This window comes from Phoca vitulina, unplaced genomic scaffold (genome assembly GCF_004348235.1).
Source record: "Phoca vitulina isolate PV1807 unplaced genomic scaffold, GSC_HSeal_1.0 scaffold25, whole genome shotgun sequence".
Lineage (NCBI taxonomy): Eukaryota > Metazoa > Chordata > Mammalia > Carnivora > Phocidae > Phoca > Phoca vitulina.
In genome coordinates this window covers 21,279,059-21,295,245 of record NW_022589728.1, presented here as the reverse complement: position 1 = coordinate 21,295,245, position 16,187 = coordinate 21,279,059, and the positions used below count along the sequence as shown (strand labels likewise).

Sequence of the window (16,187 nt, the reverse complement as noted above, 5' to 3'; positions counted from 1 at the left end):
AAGCTGAAGACCCAGGATAAACTGATGATGTAGTTCAAGTCTGAAGACCAGAAGTCCTTTCTGCTGAGAGGAAATCAGACTTTTGTTGTATGCAGGCCTTGAAACTGATTGGATGAGGCCACCCATGTTATAGAGGACTATCTACTCAAAGTCCATATATTTAAATATTAATATCATCCAAAAACACCTTCATAGAAACATCCATAATAGTGTTTCACCACATTTCTGGGCCCTGTGTGTGGCCCAGCCAAGTCAACATACAAATTAACCATCACAGGATTGATAGATAAAGGTACAGGGTTTCTTTTTGAAGTGATAAAAATGTTCTAAAATTGTGGTAATGGTTGAACATGTTGTGAATACACTAAAGAGCATTGAACTATATACATTTTAATAGGTGAGGGGTATGTGAATTATACCTCAATAAAGCTATTTTTTTTTTCAAAAGGACAGACTACCACAATAATCTTCATATCCTTGGAAAACGCAAACAAGTTATTTTACCCACAATTCTTTGAAAAGGACTTTTCATCCATAGACTACCACAAAAACACAAATCACTCTCTGGAGGTGATCGATCAATAAGCAACCGATATTTACCAAGCCCTCTCTTAGCACAGTGCTGAACACATAGACAGCCCTCAGAAGTAAACACTGATAGTTTGATTCATTGCCCCCAAAAGGAATCAGGTGCTTTTCCTAGTGCTCTGTGGAATGAAACATATTCTATTCGTTTTTCCAGGGAATCAGAAAAAGCAACAGACTACGCTGCTGTTGCAAACTCTATGCAAAGTCCTCTGAGGGTCACAGAAATATAATCCCTGATCTATGTAAGCTTATAGTCTACTTAGCAAGACATACTACTAGACAAGAAACAAATACTATAAGTAAAACTAGTGTTTAATCTTAAAGCAACCATAGCTAAGAGATTCTGTGGTCCATAAAAAATTAAGAGAAATAATACTTACCAACAATTATTTAATGAAATCTTACCATTCATATAAATGCATTGTAATAGGCCTGATGGCTTTAAGGTTACTTTGCAGAGCTGGAGTGCTGGCCACGCAGGCTGTCAGGGCCCATGGTCCCAATGCAGTCCCTGCAGTGCACTCCATGGCATCTGGAAGTGGTGTTCCTATTGATGGCAAGCAGTTGAATGGGCTGGAGAGGAAGGTTATGATGGCTGAACAGAAGGGACTGGACCCATACAATATGCTACCCCCAAAGGCAGCTTCAGGCACCAAGGAAGTTCCTAATTTAGTCCCATCTATCACCAAAAAGCAATAGTGGACTGCATCTGTGAAGAGTAAACAGTGCCATCATCACAAAGGGGAGACCTAGCGATGCCCTAGCTGTGGAACCCATTACAAGCTGATGCCCCATCAGCTGGCCCACTGAGCCTTTGCACTAACTTACTCAAAATGTACCGTAAAGTTTCTTCTTTCCAGTAAAGACACTTGGCTCCTTCTCCCATTAAAAAGAAAAATGCATGTTCATATATACACACTACATGCACACATTCATGCGTATTTCCAAAGGCCAGAAAGTGATTTGCAATTTAAGCCTTAATCCTGATCTCATTAATAATTAGTTGTTTTTAGCAGTCTCTATAGATCATATTATCTACATATGAGGAACAATAAACACCACACAAGAAAAAAATAATGAAAAACTAAGATGTTATATGCAAAAGGGTTAAACGTTTTTGTGATATAATTCCAGGTTTTTTATTTGAGTATTCCTATTTTGTACATGTGGAAGCAATTTTACAAAGGTATAATGACATCAAAACCAAGTTCAAAATATACTGCATACTGGCGGAAGAATGTCAAAAACAGAAAATTTCAGGGGTGCCTGGGCGGCTCAGTAGTTAAGCATCTGCCTTCGGCTCAGGTCATGATCTCAGGGTCCTGGGATCAAGCCCCGCATCGGGCTCCCTGCTCAGCGGGAAGCTTGCTTCTCCCTCTCCCACTCCCCCTGCTTGTGTTCCCTCTCTCGCTCGGTCTCTCTCTGTCAAATAAATAAATAAATAAATCTTTTAAAATAAATAAATAAATAAATAAGAAAATTTCAGGAATGGTTACAATCTATAAAACATTATCATATATGGTATTTCACTGATTTTTCACAATAGCCCAGAAAGATAGTTGTTGTTATTGCATAATTCTCACTCTACATATACAGAAATTGAGACTTGGAGAGATTAAATGATTCATCACAGTCACATAGGTAATAATGTCAAAGCAAGGAAACAAACTCAGGCTTTTGGGCTTTCAAATCAAAATTTCTACAATACAATGAAAATCAATTGCTGGTTCAAGCCAAGATGTCAAGATACTCAGAAAGATGTCTATGACTCTACAGCTATTATCTATCAAAATTAATTTTTTAAAAGTAATAACAACCACAATAAAGGCAGCTTTCAAGTTCTGTACTAGGTCAGGCAAACAGAAATTATAACAACCACCCTGCAAACTACATCTTTTGATTTTTCTGTAATCCTTGTCTACCATCAAAGCAACATATCTAGAAGAAAAAAATTACAAATCCCCTACACCATGTGGATCTTTATGTTCTACTAATTGAGGTTTAGCATAAACTTAATCTACTAAGTTTATAATATCTTTAAAAAGTACTTAGGTCTCTTTCATAAAATAAAAGTTGTGTCTTAAAACAATAAATAACACTTAAGTGTAGAATTATCTCCATAACAAACTAAACCTATTATCAAAATGTAGTCTCTTTGGGAAACCACAAATGGTTCCTGTTAACCTCAAAGACTACTAGGTATATGTGCAAATGCCCACTTACAAAAGTCCAACTTTTAATTTATCATGATCACGAAATGGGCTTTAGAGCTGCATTATACACCTCCGACCCCCGCAATCATAAGGACAAGCTTTGATTTATATTACAATTGAGAATGAGCCTCAAGATATTATACAGGAAATTAATATTTGGCTTTGGTATTCTCATGGCTTGTAGGAATATTGTAGTTGATAGCATAAACCAGGGAACCTATTAAGCAGCACATCCAGTTTGTCCATGGTTCCATTGCCCTCTAGTGGCTATTTTGAAACTAGTTATTAACAGCATTACTAGCCTTTGAAAATCAGCAAGAGCTTCTCAAAGCATGTAGGCAGACTAACAGCATCAGCAACATCTGGGAACTTCTTAGTCATACAAATTTCAAGCCCCACCTAAGATCTAGTGAAAAGAAACTGTGGATGGTGCCCAGCAATCTGTTTTAATGTATCCTGCAGGTGATTCTGTATGCACAGTAAATTTGAGAACCACTAGTCTAAAGGGAAGCATTTTAGTCATATCTGAAGTAAACGTGAATGCAGATAGGTGCATGTGATGATTAATTTTGAGTGTCAACTTGACTGGACTAAGGGATGTCCAGATAGCTGTTAAAACATTATTTCTTGGTGTGTCTGTGAGGATGTTTCTTGAAGATATTAGCATTTGCATTGGTGAATTGAGTAAACAAATGCCCTCCCCACTGTGGGTGGGTACCATCCAATCTATTGGGCCTAAATAGAACAAAAAGTCAGATTAAGGGCAAATTTGCTCTTTCTCTACTTGAGCTAAGACATCCATCTTTTCCTGCCCTCAGACATTGGCACCTCTGAGTTTAAGCTTTCAAATTCAGATCAGTAATTACACCATTAGCCCCAAAATTCTCAGGTCTTCAGTCTTGGACTGATTTACACCACTGGCTTTCATGGTTCTCCAGCTTGCAGATAGCATATCATGGGACTTTTCAACCTCCATAACCATGTGAGCCAATTCTTGAAAGAAATCTCCTCTAATATGTATAAGAACCCTGATACTGTATATGTGAGTGTTATGTGTATTGTTCATAATTATTCCTATGTTTTTTATGAATTTCAAAAGGCCTTTTATATACACAGAATACTCTAGAAAAAACTTATATTTATTTGGGGAGACTTAAAAGTGCTATAAAGCCATGACTGAATGATACAGAAAACCATAGTATAAAAGGAATAAAAGTAGGGGCGCCTGGGTGGCTCAGTCAGTTAGGCAGCTGTCTTTGGCTCAGGTCATGATCCCAGGGTCCTGGGATCAAGCCCCGCAACGGGCTCCTGGCTCAGCGGGGAGCCTGCTTCTCCCTCTCCTCCCTGCTCCTGCTCTCTCTCTCTCGTCTCTCTCAAATAAATAAATAAAATCTTAAAAATAAGTAAATAAGGGGAGTGGGGGTGGGGGATGGGTTAGCCAGGTGATGGGTATTAAGGAGGGCACGTGTTATACACAAACAATGAATCATGGAACACTACATCAAAAACTAATGATGTAATGTATGGTGACTAACATAACATAATAAAATAAAATAAAATAACACAAAAATAAATTTTTTTTAAAAAATGAATAAAAGTAAATTCACTGAATATTAAAAGTTCATTTTAAGAGCTTGCTGACTAACCAAAACATCTGACCAGGATCCACCTATTTGTTCCTTGTCTATAAAATCAGTAGGAAAATGTTTGTTCAATGAACTGAATATTCAATCCAGGTTTGTGTGGGGAATTTAATATTCAAGCTCTTTAATGGATGTATATTATTTTCTACCCATTTTGCCATTACATAAATTGCTACTTCCCATTATATATATTGTTAATTGAATTATTCAAACTTTCAGTGACAGAACCTTAGCCACATCCTGAGCTAAGACCCAAAACTATTTAAGCCAGACTTTTTAAAAATTGTGTTTTGGATAAATAATTCATAATAATTTTTAAATCATGTATAACTTAGTGTCAGCTCTAGGCTGCTGCTGGTCACTTAATCTGTTCATCAGATAAAGAAAGCATGGTTCTACACAAAGTAAACTAGATTTGAGGTCAGAAAATATGAGATTTGATCTTTTGGCAAGTAAGTTGCCAAAGGCATGGTTTTCCCAGCTAAAGAGTAGTGGGAAAAAATAATATCTGTATTACCAGGGTTCTGTGAGGGTCAAGTAAGAATAAGGGAAGATTAAATATTAAAGAAAAGGAATTTACACATCACGTTTAAGCAAATACCCAGAAAAAATGGCATATACTACAAAGTATTGAAACTGTTATTGATTAATAAAAAGATGGCTATATCTTCTACTGCACAAAGCCCTTAAAATAACCACTCTAAACTCTGGACAAAATATAGGAAAAAACTACCTGAAAGCACTTGAGAGGAAAAAAGCAGGCAGACATTGAAGAGGTCAACATTTGTAGGGAAGAATGGCACTGAGTGAGGACAGACCCTAGTCAACATACTGAATACAAAAACATAGAAAACCTGCAATCTTAGTGGTTAAGGCCCAGAAGACAGAGTATGGAGTGACCACAGAAGCTGAAAAGTGAGGGTGAAAATGTGAAAAAAGAGACAGCCAACAGAAAGTAAGCCTTATTTCATATATTAAGTCTTCCTAATTCTCTGACTGACACCGAACTATACATATGGGAGGCGGAATCCAAGCAGCACACTGAAGGCTAAACAAGTAAAGACTTTATAGTTCAAAGTTCAAGCTAGCGGTCTGCTAAAAGAAAAAAATATATATTCTTCTCAATAACAAACAGGATCAAGAGAAGTCTAAAATACATCATTCATAACATCCTGGATATAATAAAAAAAATTAATAGACATATGAGGAAATAGGAAAATGTGACCTGTGCTCAATAAAAAAGGCAATCAATGGAGACCAAACCTGAGATGATACAGATATTTAAATTAACACACAAGGATCTTAAAACACCTATTGTAGTTACAGTAAAGGATATAAAGTAAAATATGCTCATAATGAATAAAAAGGATACAAAAATCTTAGCAGATTAATAAAAACAATAAGAAATGGAAATTCTAGAACATAAACATAAAATCTCTGAAATTTTTTTAAAAAGCCATTAGATGAGCTTAAAACTTTTTTTTTTAAGATTTTAATTATTTATTTATTTGAGGGAGAGAGAGAAATAGAAACAACATGAGAGGGGAGAGGGTCAGAGGGAGAAGCAGGCTCCCCACTGAGCCAGGAGCCCAATGTGGGACTTGATCCCAGGATTCCAGTATCATGACCTGAGCTGAAGGCAGTCGCTTAACCAACTGAGCCACCCAGGCACCCAACCATTAGATGAGCTTAACAGTAGATTGAAGATGTGAAGAATAATGTGAAGATGTGAAGAATAATATGTGAAGAATAATGGCTGAAAACTCTCTAAGTATGGTGAAAGAGTAAAATTTATCGGTTCAAGAAGCTCAGAGAACCCTGATTAGGAAAATACAAAGAAAAACTACAAACATAAACACAGTAGTCAAACTACTGCAAACAAAACACTAGGTAAAATCTAAAAACAGCCAGAGAAAAATGACAAATTACATACAGGGGATAATGACTTCAATAATCACTAACTTCTCATCAGAAACGATGGAGGCCAGAAATTAGTGCAATGATCTTTAAAATGCATAAAAGTGGGGGGGGACTGTCAACCCAGAACTTTATATCCAGCAAAAATATAAGAATGAAGGAAAAATAAAGACATGTTCAGATAAAAGAAAAAAACCTCATCAACAAACCTAAACTACAGAAAATGCTAAGAGACATTCTCTATGCTGAAGGGAAATAACACATAAACATTTAAATCTTCAGAAAGGAATGAAAAGCACTTTCACGTTGACTTAAAGTCTTTGTCCTTTAGGACTCAAAGATTCTGATTAAAGCTCCACTAAGTGAGCCTAACTTCTTTTCCCATCTTCACTCTCTTAACCATAAATATATACACATACCACCAAACATGCAGAGATAGAGAGATATGCAATAAGTGGGGTTAACACAACAAGGATCGGGTGCCCAAAGTAAACTGTAGATTCCCTAGTTCCTGCAAGGTTTTACCATGTTGCCTAACTTTCTCAAAGAGTAGCACAGGAGATATCTTACTGAGTTTATATACTCTATAAATATAACCCTTCTGACTTCATCAAGATAAAAAGCTTTTGCACATGGGGCGCCTGGGTGGCTCAGTTGGTTAAGCGACTGCCTTCGGCTCAGGTCATGATCCTGGAGTCCCGGGATCGAGTCCCGCATCGGACTCCCTGCTCAGCGGGGAATCTGCTCCTCCCTCTGATCCTCCCCCTCTCATGCTCTCTGTCTCCCATTCTCTCTCTCAGATAAATAAATAAAAAATCTTTAAAAAAAAAAAAAAACTTTTGCACAGCAAAGGAAACAGTCAACAAAACCAAAAGACAACTGACACAATGGGAGAAGATATTTGCAAATGACAGATCAGATAAAGGGCTAGTATCCAAAATCTATAAAGAATTTATCAAACTCAACACCCAAAGAACAACTAATCCAATCAAGAAATGGGCAGAAGACATGAGCAGACATTTCTGCAAAGAAGACATCCAAATGGCCAAAAGACACATGAAAAAGTGCTCAACATCACTCAGCTTCAGGGAAATCCAAATCAAAACCTCAATGAGATACCACCTCACACCAGTCAGAATGGCTAAAATTAACAAGTCAGGAAACGACATCTGTTGGGGAGGATGCAGAGAAAGGGGAACCCTCCTACACTGTTGGTGGGAATGCAAGCTGGTGCAGCCACTCTGGAAAACAGTATGGAGGTTCCTCAAAAAGTTGAAAATAGAGCTACCCTATGACCCAGCAATTACACTACTGGTATTTACCCCAAAGATACAAATGTAGGGATCCGAAGGGGTATGTGCACCCCAATGTTTATAGCAGCAATGTCTACAATAGCCAAACTATGGAAAGAGCCAAGATGTCCATCAACAGATGAATGGATAAAGAAGATGTGGTCCATATATACAATGGAATATTATGCAACCATAAAAAAAAAAACATGAAATCTTGCCATTTGCAACGACGTGGATGGAACTAGAAGGTATTATGCTAAGAGAAATAAGTCAATCAGAGAAAGACAAGTATCATATGATCTCATTGATATGAGGAATTTGAGAAATAAGACAGGGGATCATAGGGAAGGGAGGTAAAAATGAAACAAGATGAAACCAGAGAGGCAGACAAACCATAAAAGACTCTTAATCTCGGGGCACCTGGGTGGCTCAGTCGTTAAGCGTCTGCCTTCGGCTCAGGTCATGATCCCTGGGTCCTGGGATCGAGCCGCGCATCGGGTTCCCTGCTCAGCGGAGAGCCTGCTTCTCCCTCTGCCTGCAGCTCCCCCTGCTTGTGTTCCCCGTCTCCTGTCTCTCTGTCAAAAAAAAATCTTTAAAAAAAAAAGAGACTCTTAATCTCAGGAAACAACCTGAGGGTTGCTGGAGTGGTGGGGGGTGGGAGGGATGGGGTGGCTAGGTGATGGACATTGGGGAGGGTATGTGCTATGGTGAGCACTGTGAATTGTGTAAGACTGATGAATCACAGACCTGTACCTCTGAAACAAATAATACGTTATAGGTTTAAGGGAAAAAAAAAAAAGAAGATAGTAGGAAGGGAAAAATGAAGGCGGGGAAATCGGAGGGGGAGATGAACCATGACAGACTATGGACTCTGAGAAACAAACTGAGGGTTTTGGTGGGGGGTATGGGTTAGCCTGGTGATGGGTATTTAGGAGGGCACATATTGCATAGAGCACTGGGTGTTATACACAAACAATGAATCATGGAACACTACATCAAAAACTAATGTTGTAATGTATGGTGACTAACATAACATAATAAAATAAAATTTTAAAAAAAGAAAAAAATATATTTTTATATATATAATACAGAATAATATAGAATATATAATATATTCTGTTATTCAATATTTTGTTTCATGTACTGTAAAATGAAAATCACAAACAGTAAACATGCTGAAAGATAGATGGTCAGTTTCTATAAATGCTTCAGTATGTAACCTTTTCAAGGAACAGACTCCATTATACACTTGTTTTGTACCCACAACAGTACCTAGCAGAGTGCTGGGCACAGAGTTAAGTGCTTAACATTTACTGTTTTCAAATAGCACTGATAGTTGAAATGCATTGTATCTAGTAAGTTTACCCTTCACCCTGAAACTATATAGCAGTTTTACATTAAGTTATAAGACTAAATGTAGAAATGGAAATTTTTCCTCCTGGTATTAGAGAAGTCTATTGTTTGAGAACTCATTCATTAAGACCCTACCCAAGGAAAAGAAAGGGTAAGAAACCGAAAAAGAAATGAGAATTTGATGGAAAAACTTCATTATTTCCAGGAGTTCAGCCTAATCCACTTGTCCTCCCTATTAACTCCTAGGACCAAGATTTACTACTTAGTATAAGGAATAATGCAGAAAATTATTAATATATGATTTGGTTACTTAAAGTCCTTTCCCTATTTTTTAATCAGGTTATTTTAATTTTGTTATTGTTGAGCTATAATTCTTTCTACATTCTGGATAATAACCCCTTATCAATACAGACATTTCCCCAAAGAAGATATACAAATGGCTAACATCATTAGCATCATTAGTGATGCTTAACATCACTAATAGAGAAATGAAAATCAAAACTATAACGCAATATCACCTCATACCCATTAGGATAGCCACTCTCAAAAATGCAAATTACAGCAAGTGTTGGTGAGGACGTGGAGAAACTGGAACCCTTGCGTACTATTAGTGGGACTGTAAAATGGTGCAGCCACTATCAAAAACAGTAAGGAGTTTCCTCAAAAGATTAAAAATAATTTACTATATGATCCAGCAATCCTACTTCTGAGTATACAACCAAAAGAGATGAAAGCAGGATCTCAGAGAAATATTTGCAAACTCATGTTCACAATGGCATTATTCACGATAGCCAAGAGGTGGAAGCAACCCAGTGATGGATAGAGAGAAAATGTGGCATATACATACAACAGAGTATTGCTCAGCATTTAAAAAAGAAGGAAATCCTGTCACATGCCACAACATGGATGAACCTGAGGGCAATATGCTAAGTGAAATGAGCCAGTCACAAAAAGACAAACACTCTATGATTCCCCTTATACGAGGTATCTAAAGTAGTCAAATTTATAGAAACAGAAAATAGAACTGTGGTTCCCAGAGGCTGGAGAAAGGGAAATAGGAAGTCGTTCAATGGGAATAGAGTCTCAGTTTTGCAAGATGAAAAAGTTATAGAGATGCACAACAAGGTGAATGCAAGTTAATGCTATTAAACTGTACACTTAAAAATGGTAAACTTGATGTTTTGCTTTCTTCCTCTTTCCTTCTTTTCCCTTTTCCTCTACTCAATCTGCCCCCAACTCAAAATATATGCACTGGATCAACAAAACAGAGGAAATAAAAATGAGCATTCTGCTCTTTTCCCTTTGCAGTTCTCCACAACAAGCATTAGTTGTAGTTCAGAAATGAGGGAGTGAAGGAGGGCACGTATTGGGATGAGCACTGGGTATTCTACACAACTAATGAATCGTTGAACACCACAACAAAAACGTATGATGTACTATATGCTGGCTAACTGAACATAATAAAAAAAGAAAAGAAAGAAAGAAAGAATGAGGGAAAAGTTGAAGGGAAGCTCAATTCCAGGCTTCTAATTTCGGGGAACCAGAACACTTCTTCCAATTCAGGCTCAAGCTGGCAACTCTATTAGGCAAGAGGGAAATGTACTTGAGTACCCAAGATCTTTAAAACCAAATGAGAAATTAATTTAAATAATAAAATATTACTATGCTCTTTCACATTCATAGTTAATGTACTAAAACTGATCTCAAATTAAAAGCCAAAATAAATAAATAGGCAAAAATAAGAAACAACACATAGACATAACATTTTCTTTATTAACCAATGAAACAAAAAAAATAAGAAAACAGATCTCACAAATGAATAGCTATTCCATTAGAAAATACTTCATTCTACAATCTCTTTGAGCTGCTTTTCCATCAATTTCATCAGGTTTTGTTTCTTCATTTCTGTTTGGGTGGAAAGTCCCATAATAAACAATAAGAAAAATAATTCCAAGGACAAGAGTAAGAGCTACAGTGATACTGATAGACATAAAATAGTCTGAATTAAAAATAGAGACTGGGGAAATCCAGAACACAACCAATATCCCCACTGTGGCCAGTACCCTTACAATATAATAACAAAACATTGGACATTTGGTATTCTGTCCCTTAATATTAAAAAATGTAAAAGTAAGAATGAATCCAACAACAACTCTGTATAAGAATTCCATACTTATAGAAGCACAAAATTGAGTTTGCTTTTTAAATGCCCACAATATCCCTAAAAACCAAAGAAATAACAACAGAAATAATGCAATCTTAACATTTAAGAATAAAAGAAGTACAACACTCAGCATCCAAGATAATAATGTAAACAACTTGTAAAAGAGGTATGTGAATTTGGGACAGAATCCATTAAGGAGATTTTTATCAGGCAAGGATTTTCTTAAAGCTACTTGATAATCAACAGTTGACCCAGAAATAGCACAGCAAGAGACCATAATGGCTGCATCTACAAAATAAAAAATAAAAAATAGATATACTGTTATAGGAATAATAATAGCAATATTAAATTACTATATGCCATACATGCTTTATCTTTATCTATATACACACACCTAAAACACATCAAGTACTTTATATACTCATCTCACCTAATCCTTTGAAATAGATATTAATATTCCCATATTACATATGAAAGAATTGCTGCTTAGAAAATACACATATTACTTGACTTAAGTCACACAGCTAGCAAGTTGCAGAGAGCTGAGATTTGAAGCTAAATCTGCCTGATTTCAAAGTTGGTGTACTTAAATGCTATATTAGATTAGACTGCTTTATAAGATTTTAAATTCACTGTACAAATTTTATTGTGCAACTGGTATAATAGAAACTGCACACTCTGGAAGTCCTCTAAGAGACTACAATTACAGTCCTAGCTTCTCCAGTCTCTTTGGCTTTGACCTTGAATATATACTTAATTCACAAAGAGACAGCATAATGGGGGACAGCAGTAAGAAGGAAGGGAGGAAGAGAGGGAGGTTAAACAGAAAATTCAATGTAAGTATAAGGTATTAACAAGCTCAATTTCCCATTTCTCTAGATGATGAATCAAATAAATAAATATATTCTAAAACTTACAAATTTCTATAGACTTGACATCTTTACCCCTTTTCTCCACCAACAAATAACAGAAGTTCATTATTACTTTGCAAAGGCATGCCATTAGCCCCACTGTCAAAGCTGAGAACTTTTATAAAACTGAAAGCAAAGACATTAGAGGATTAGAAAGAATTTAAAGCAGAATACAGAATGCTATTCCTTCCCACTTAGTCTCATTGGAGGTCTATATATTAGGATAAAAAGGCAATTTACTTAAAATAAATTGACCTATTGAAGAAGATTATGATGATTTTAAATGCCTTTGTCTACTCTCCTGGTTTTACAATATTCCATTCTGAACCATACCATTAGCTGGACTTTTTTCTTTCTTTTTTTTTTTTTTTTTAAGATTTTATTTATTTGACAGAGAGAGACACAGCAAGAGAGGGAACACAAGCCCGGAGAGTGGGAGAGGGAGAGGGAGAAGCAGGCTTCCCGCTGAGCAGGGAACCCGATGCAGGGCTCGATCCTAGGACCCTGGGATCATGACCTGAGCCGAAGGCAGACGCTTAACCATCTGAGCCACCCAGGCGCCCCCTTTTTTCTTTCTTCTTTAATTCAAACATATTTTAATTAAAGCACTGCTTTCCCCTAAATTGTCCTATGATTTTTTTCTCTAATTAGTTTTAACTTCTACCAAACTAATATATATATATAACAATTGAACAAATAAACAAAAAAAAATTAATACATATAATTTAAAAGTCACTAAAGCTCTACCCCTCCTCACCTCTCAGTCACAGCCCCCAGAAGAAATCACTAAAACTCTTCTAACTTTTCTTCTGACATTTATTGCTGTATTTGTAAATAAATATTTTTTACTTTATCTGCTTTAGATACTGCTTCTTGATTTCCTCTTTGGAAAGAAGAAAATTTAGCACATACACACATAAATACACACCTTCCTTGCATTTTCCTCTCCCTCTGTCTAGCCCCACAGAGTAACATCACAATTTTTGGTAAAAGTCAGTATTTGGTGTTTATCTTATTATAAGTATGTAAGTACAGATTTTTTTTTTACTGCTCAGCCAAGTATTACACTGATTTATTACCTTTCTTTTAAAACTGTTCATTGTTCCTTCACTTGCTTAGTTTTTCATAACCCTATCAATATTTCTTAGGAAAATCTTCAAATTAATTAATTAGTAAAACTCCCCTATATACACATCTATTAATTTGTTCCTTTTTTCTAAGAATAGGATCCTATTGGTCTAAGGTGGTTGTTCTCAAGTTTTGCTTTCTGCCTTCCCGGAAATTCCTTTCACTTCTCTTTGGTTTTAACTTCCTGTTTCCTGTTTTCAAGTCTTGCTTTATTCTCATGTTTTGATCAAGCATTCTCCAGATATTCCTGAGGGATGTTGTACCTAAGCAAAAAATTTTTGAGATCATGTATATCTCAAAATGTCTTTATTCTACCCTCACATTTGATAGTCTTGCTAGAAACAGAATTGAAAGTTAAAAAATGTGGGGTGCCCCGGTGGCTCAGCCGGTTAAGCATCTGCCTCCTGATTTTGGCTCAGGTCAAGATCTCAGGGTCCTGGGATCAAGCCCCAAGTCAGGCTCTATGCTCAGCACGGAGTCTGCTTGTCCTTCTCCCTCTGCCCCCGCCCCGCCCCTGCGTGCTTTCTCTCAAATTAATTAATTAATTAATTTTTTAAAAATCTTTTTAAAAAAGAAAGTTAAAAAACGTTTTGGGAGGGTGCCTGGGTGGCTCAGTCGTTAAGCATCTGCCTTCAGCTCAGGTCATGGTCCCAGGGTTCTGGGATCGAGCCCCGCATCGGGCTTCCTGCTTGGCATGAAGCCAGCTTCTCCTTTTCCCACTCCCCCTGCTTGTGTTCCCTCTCTTGCTGTGTCTCTCTCTGTCAAATAAATAAATAAAATCTTTAAAAAAAAAATGTTTTCGGGGCACCTGGATGGCTCAGTCAGTTGAGCATCTGGCTTCCACTCAGGTCAGGGTCCTGGGATCAAGCTCCACTTCAGGCTGCCTGCTCAGCATGGCAGAGGGGGGGTTGTTGCTTCTCCCTTTCCTCTCCCTCTACCCTCTACCCCCACCCCGCTCATGCACTCTCTCTCTAATAAATAAAAACCTTTAAAATTTTTTTAAAATGTTTTCCATTGAAACTTTAAAGTCATTGCTCTATAAGCTCTAATTTCAAGTAATACAATTAAGAATTTCAATGCCATTCAGTTTCTCGCACATCTCATAGAATGTTATCTTTATCCTTGCTTCTCCGAATGTTATAATGATAGGCTCAGTATGGCCATTTTTATTCACACTTTCAATCTAATAACCCACATCCTTCAGTGATATGCTGTTTTATTCTTTGGTGGTTTTGCTAGAAATCACAACATGCATATTTAATATATCAAAGTTTTATGTTAATGTTTTACTTCATAGATGGGTTTATAACAAAAGTAATGAAGCTTAAATTTCAGGGACTCACACCTGCCCAAGTCCTTCCAAGCCTAGCAAAGCCCTAGCAATGTGTTCACTCTGTCATATATTTTTGTAAGATTTGGGAAAATAAGACATTTTAAATGCAGTTGATTAAATCCCCTGTCTCTACTCCTACTTACTCTCTCTTATATTTTTCCTTGGTGTATTGAAGTGGCTGTGGTCATTTTAGAGACCTAAGGGAAACTGAGTTGAGAATACATTTAGTTTAGGTTTGAGAAATATGTTTATAAGACCTGTTTAAATAATTAAGATCTCACTAAGTGACAGAGCTAAGATTCTCAGGCAGTTTGCGTGATATTAACACTTCACGGGGTGCCTGGGTGGCTCAGTCCTTAAGCGTCTGCCTTCAGCTCAGGTCAGATCCCAGCGTCCTGGGATCAAGCCTGCATCGAGCTCCCTGCCCTGCGGGAAGCCTGCTTCTCCCTCCCCCACTCCCCTGCTTGTGTTCCCTCTCTGTGTCTCTCTCTGTCAAATAAATAAATAAAATCTAAAAAAAAAAAGATACTTCACTATATTGCCATCAACAGGCCTTTGATTACTTAACATTAGGCATAATGGTCTAGCCTTATCCCCTTGACATTATTAGTTTGACACTATTTCCCATTTCTTACTAATCTACCTGCTCTAATATATTTTTCTGATCATTTAGCTAACCTAACATTAAATCACACTCTATCCAAACTAAATTCCTTGTCTTTACAACCAAATCTTTGCTTATGTATTTCTCTCAGTCTGAAATGACCTTGTCAAATTATGCATATACAGATTATTATTTTCTTTCTGAGTTGATATTACTGACACCAGTGAAGAAAACCTAAGACTACCAATATTTATTAAATGAGACATCAATAATAAACTAGTGTTGTCAATTCAAACAGTATTGAAAATTAGTTACTTCATCAAAAAAATGCGATATATTCTGATTTTGTAGCACATTAGTAAAGAAACTGCCAGTGTTTTTCCAAACTTAACAATCCAAAAAATATACATATTATTAATAATTTGTGAAGTTGAAAGCTTTTCTAAGTTAAAATAAAAAACAAATTTCAATCAACTATGCTAAAAAACAGATTGAATTTTTCTATTCTCTCTACAAAATTAAAAATTATCAAAAGTCAGAGTATGCAGCCAAAAAAATTAGAGTATCAAAATAATAAAAAAAAATATATTGCTTTTCTTCCTCTTGTGAAATTTGTGGCATTTGTCAGCTTTTTTATATCTGTAATGTAATTTATTTTTTTTAAATGTTCACTTTCCTACCTTTTATGGACTGAACTGTATTCCCCCCAAATTCATATGATGAAGCCCTAAACTTCAATGCGACTCTATTTTGAAATAGTGCCTTAAAGAGTTTTTTAAGGTTAAATAAGGTCATAAGGGCAGGGCCCAAGTCTGATAGGACCGATGTCCTTATAAGAGGAAGAGACACCAGAGATCTTTCTCCATACACAGAGGAAAGGCCATGTGAGGACACAGCAGTAAGGTGGCCATCTGCAACCCAAAGAGAGAACCCTTACCGGAAACCAACTCTGCTGGCACCTTGATCTTAGACTTCCCATCTCCAGAACTTTAAGAAAATATATTTCTGATGGTTAAGCTGTAGAATTCTATTATGGCAGGG

The 16,187-nt window shown here is 36.6% G+C and overlaps 1 protein-coding gene and 1 pseudogene across 1 annotated transcript in view; one reads left to right on the top strand and one right to left on the bottom strand.

Moving 5' to 3' along the window:
* The first annotated feature begins 1,023 nt into the window (after positions 1–1,023).
* LOC116643023 lies at positions 1,024–1,398 on the top strand (annotated as a pseudogene).
* A 9,407-nt stretch (positions 1,399–10,805) lies between these two features.
* Positions 10,806–16,187, bottom strand: part of XKR9 (XK related 9) — an 81,806-nt gene continuing 76,424 nt past the window's right edge. The window contains exon 6 of the mRNA XM_032421742.1: positions 10,806–11,458. Coding sequence (XP_032277633.1) covers positions 10,830–11,458 — 629 coding nt within the window. The 3' untranslated portion in view covers positions 10,806–10,829. The remainder of the gene's footprint in view (positions 11,459–16,187) is intronic.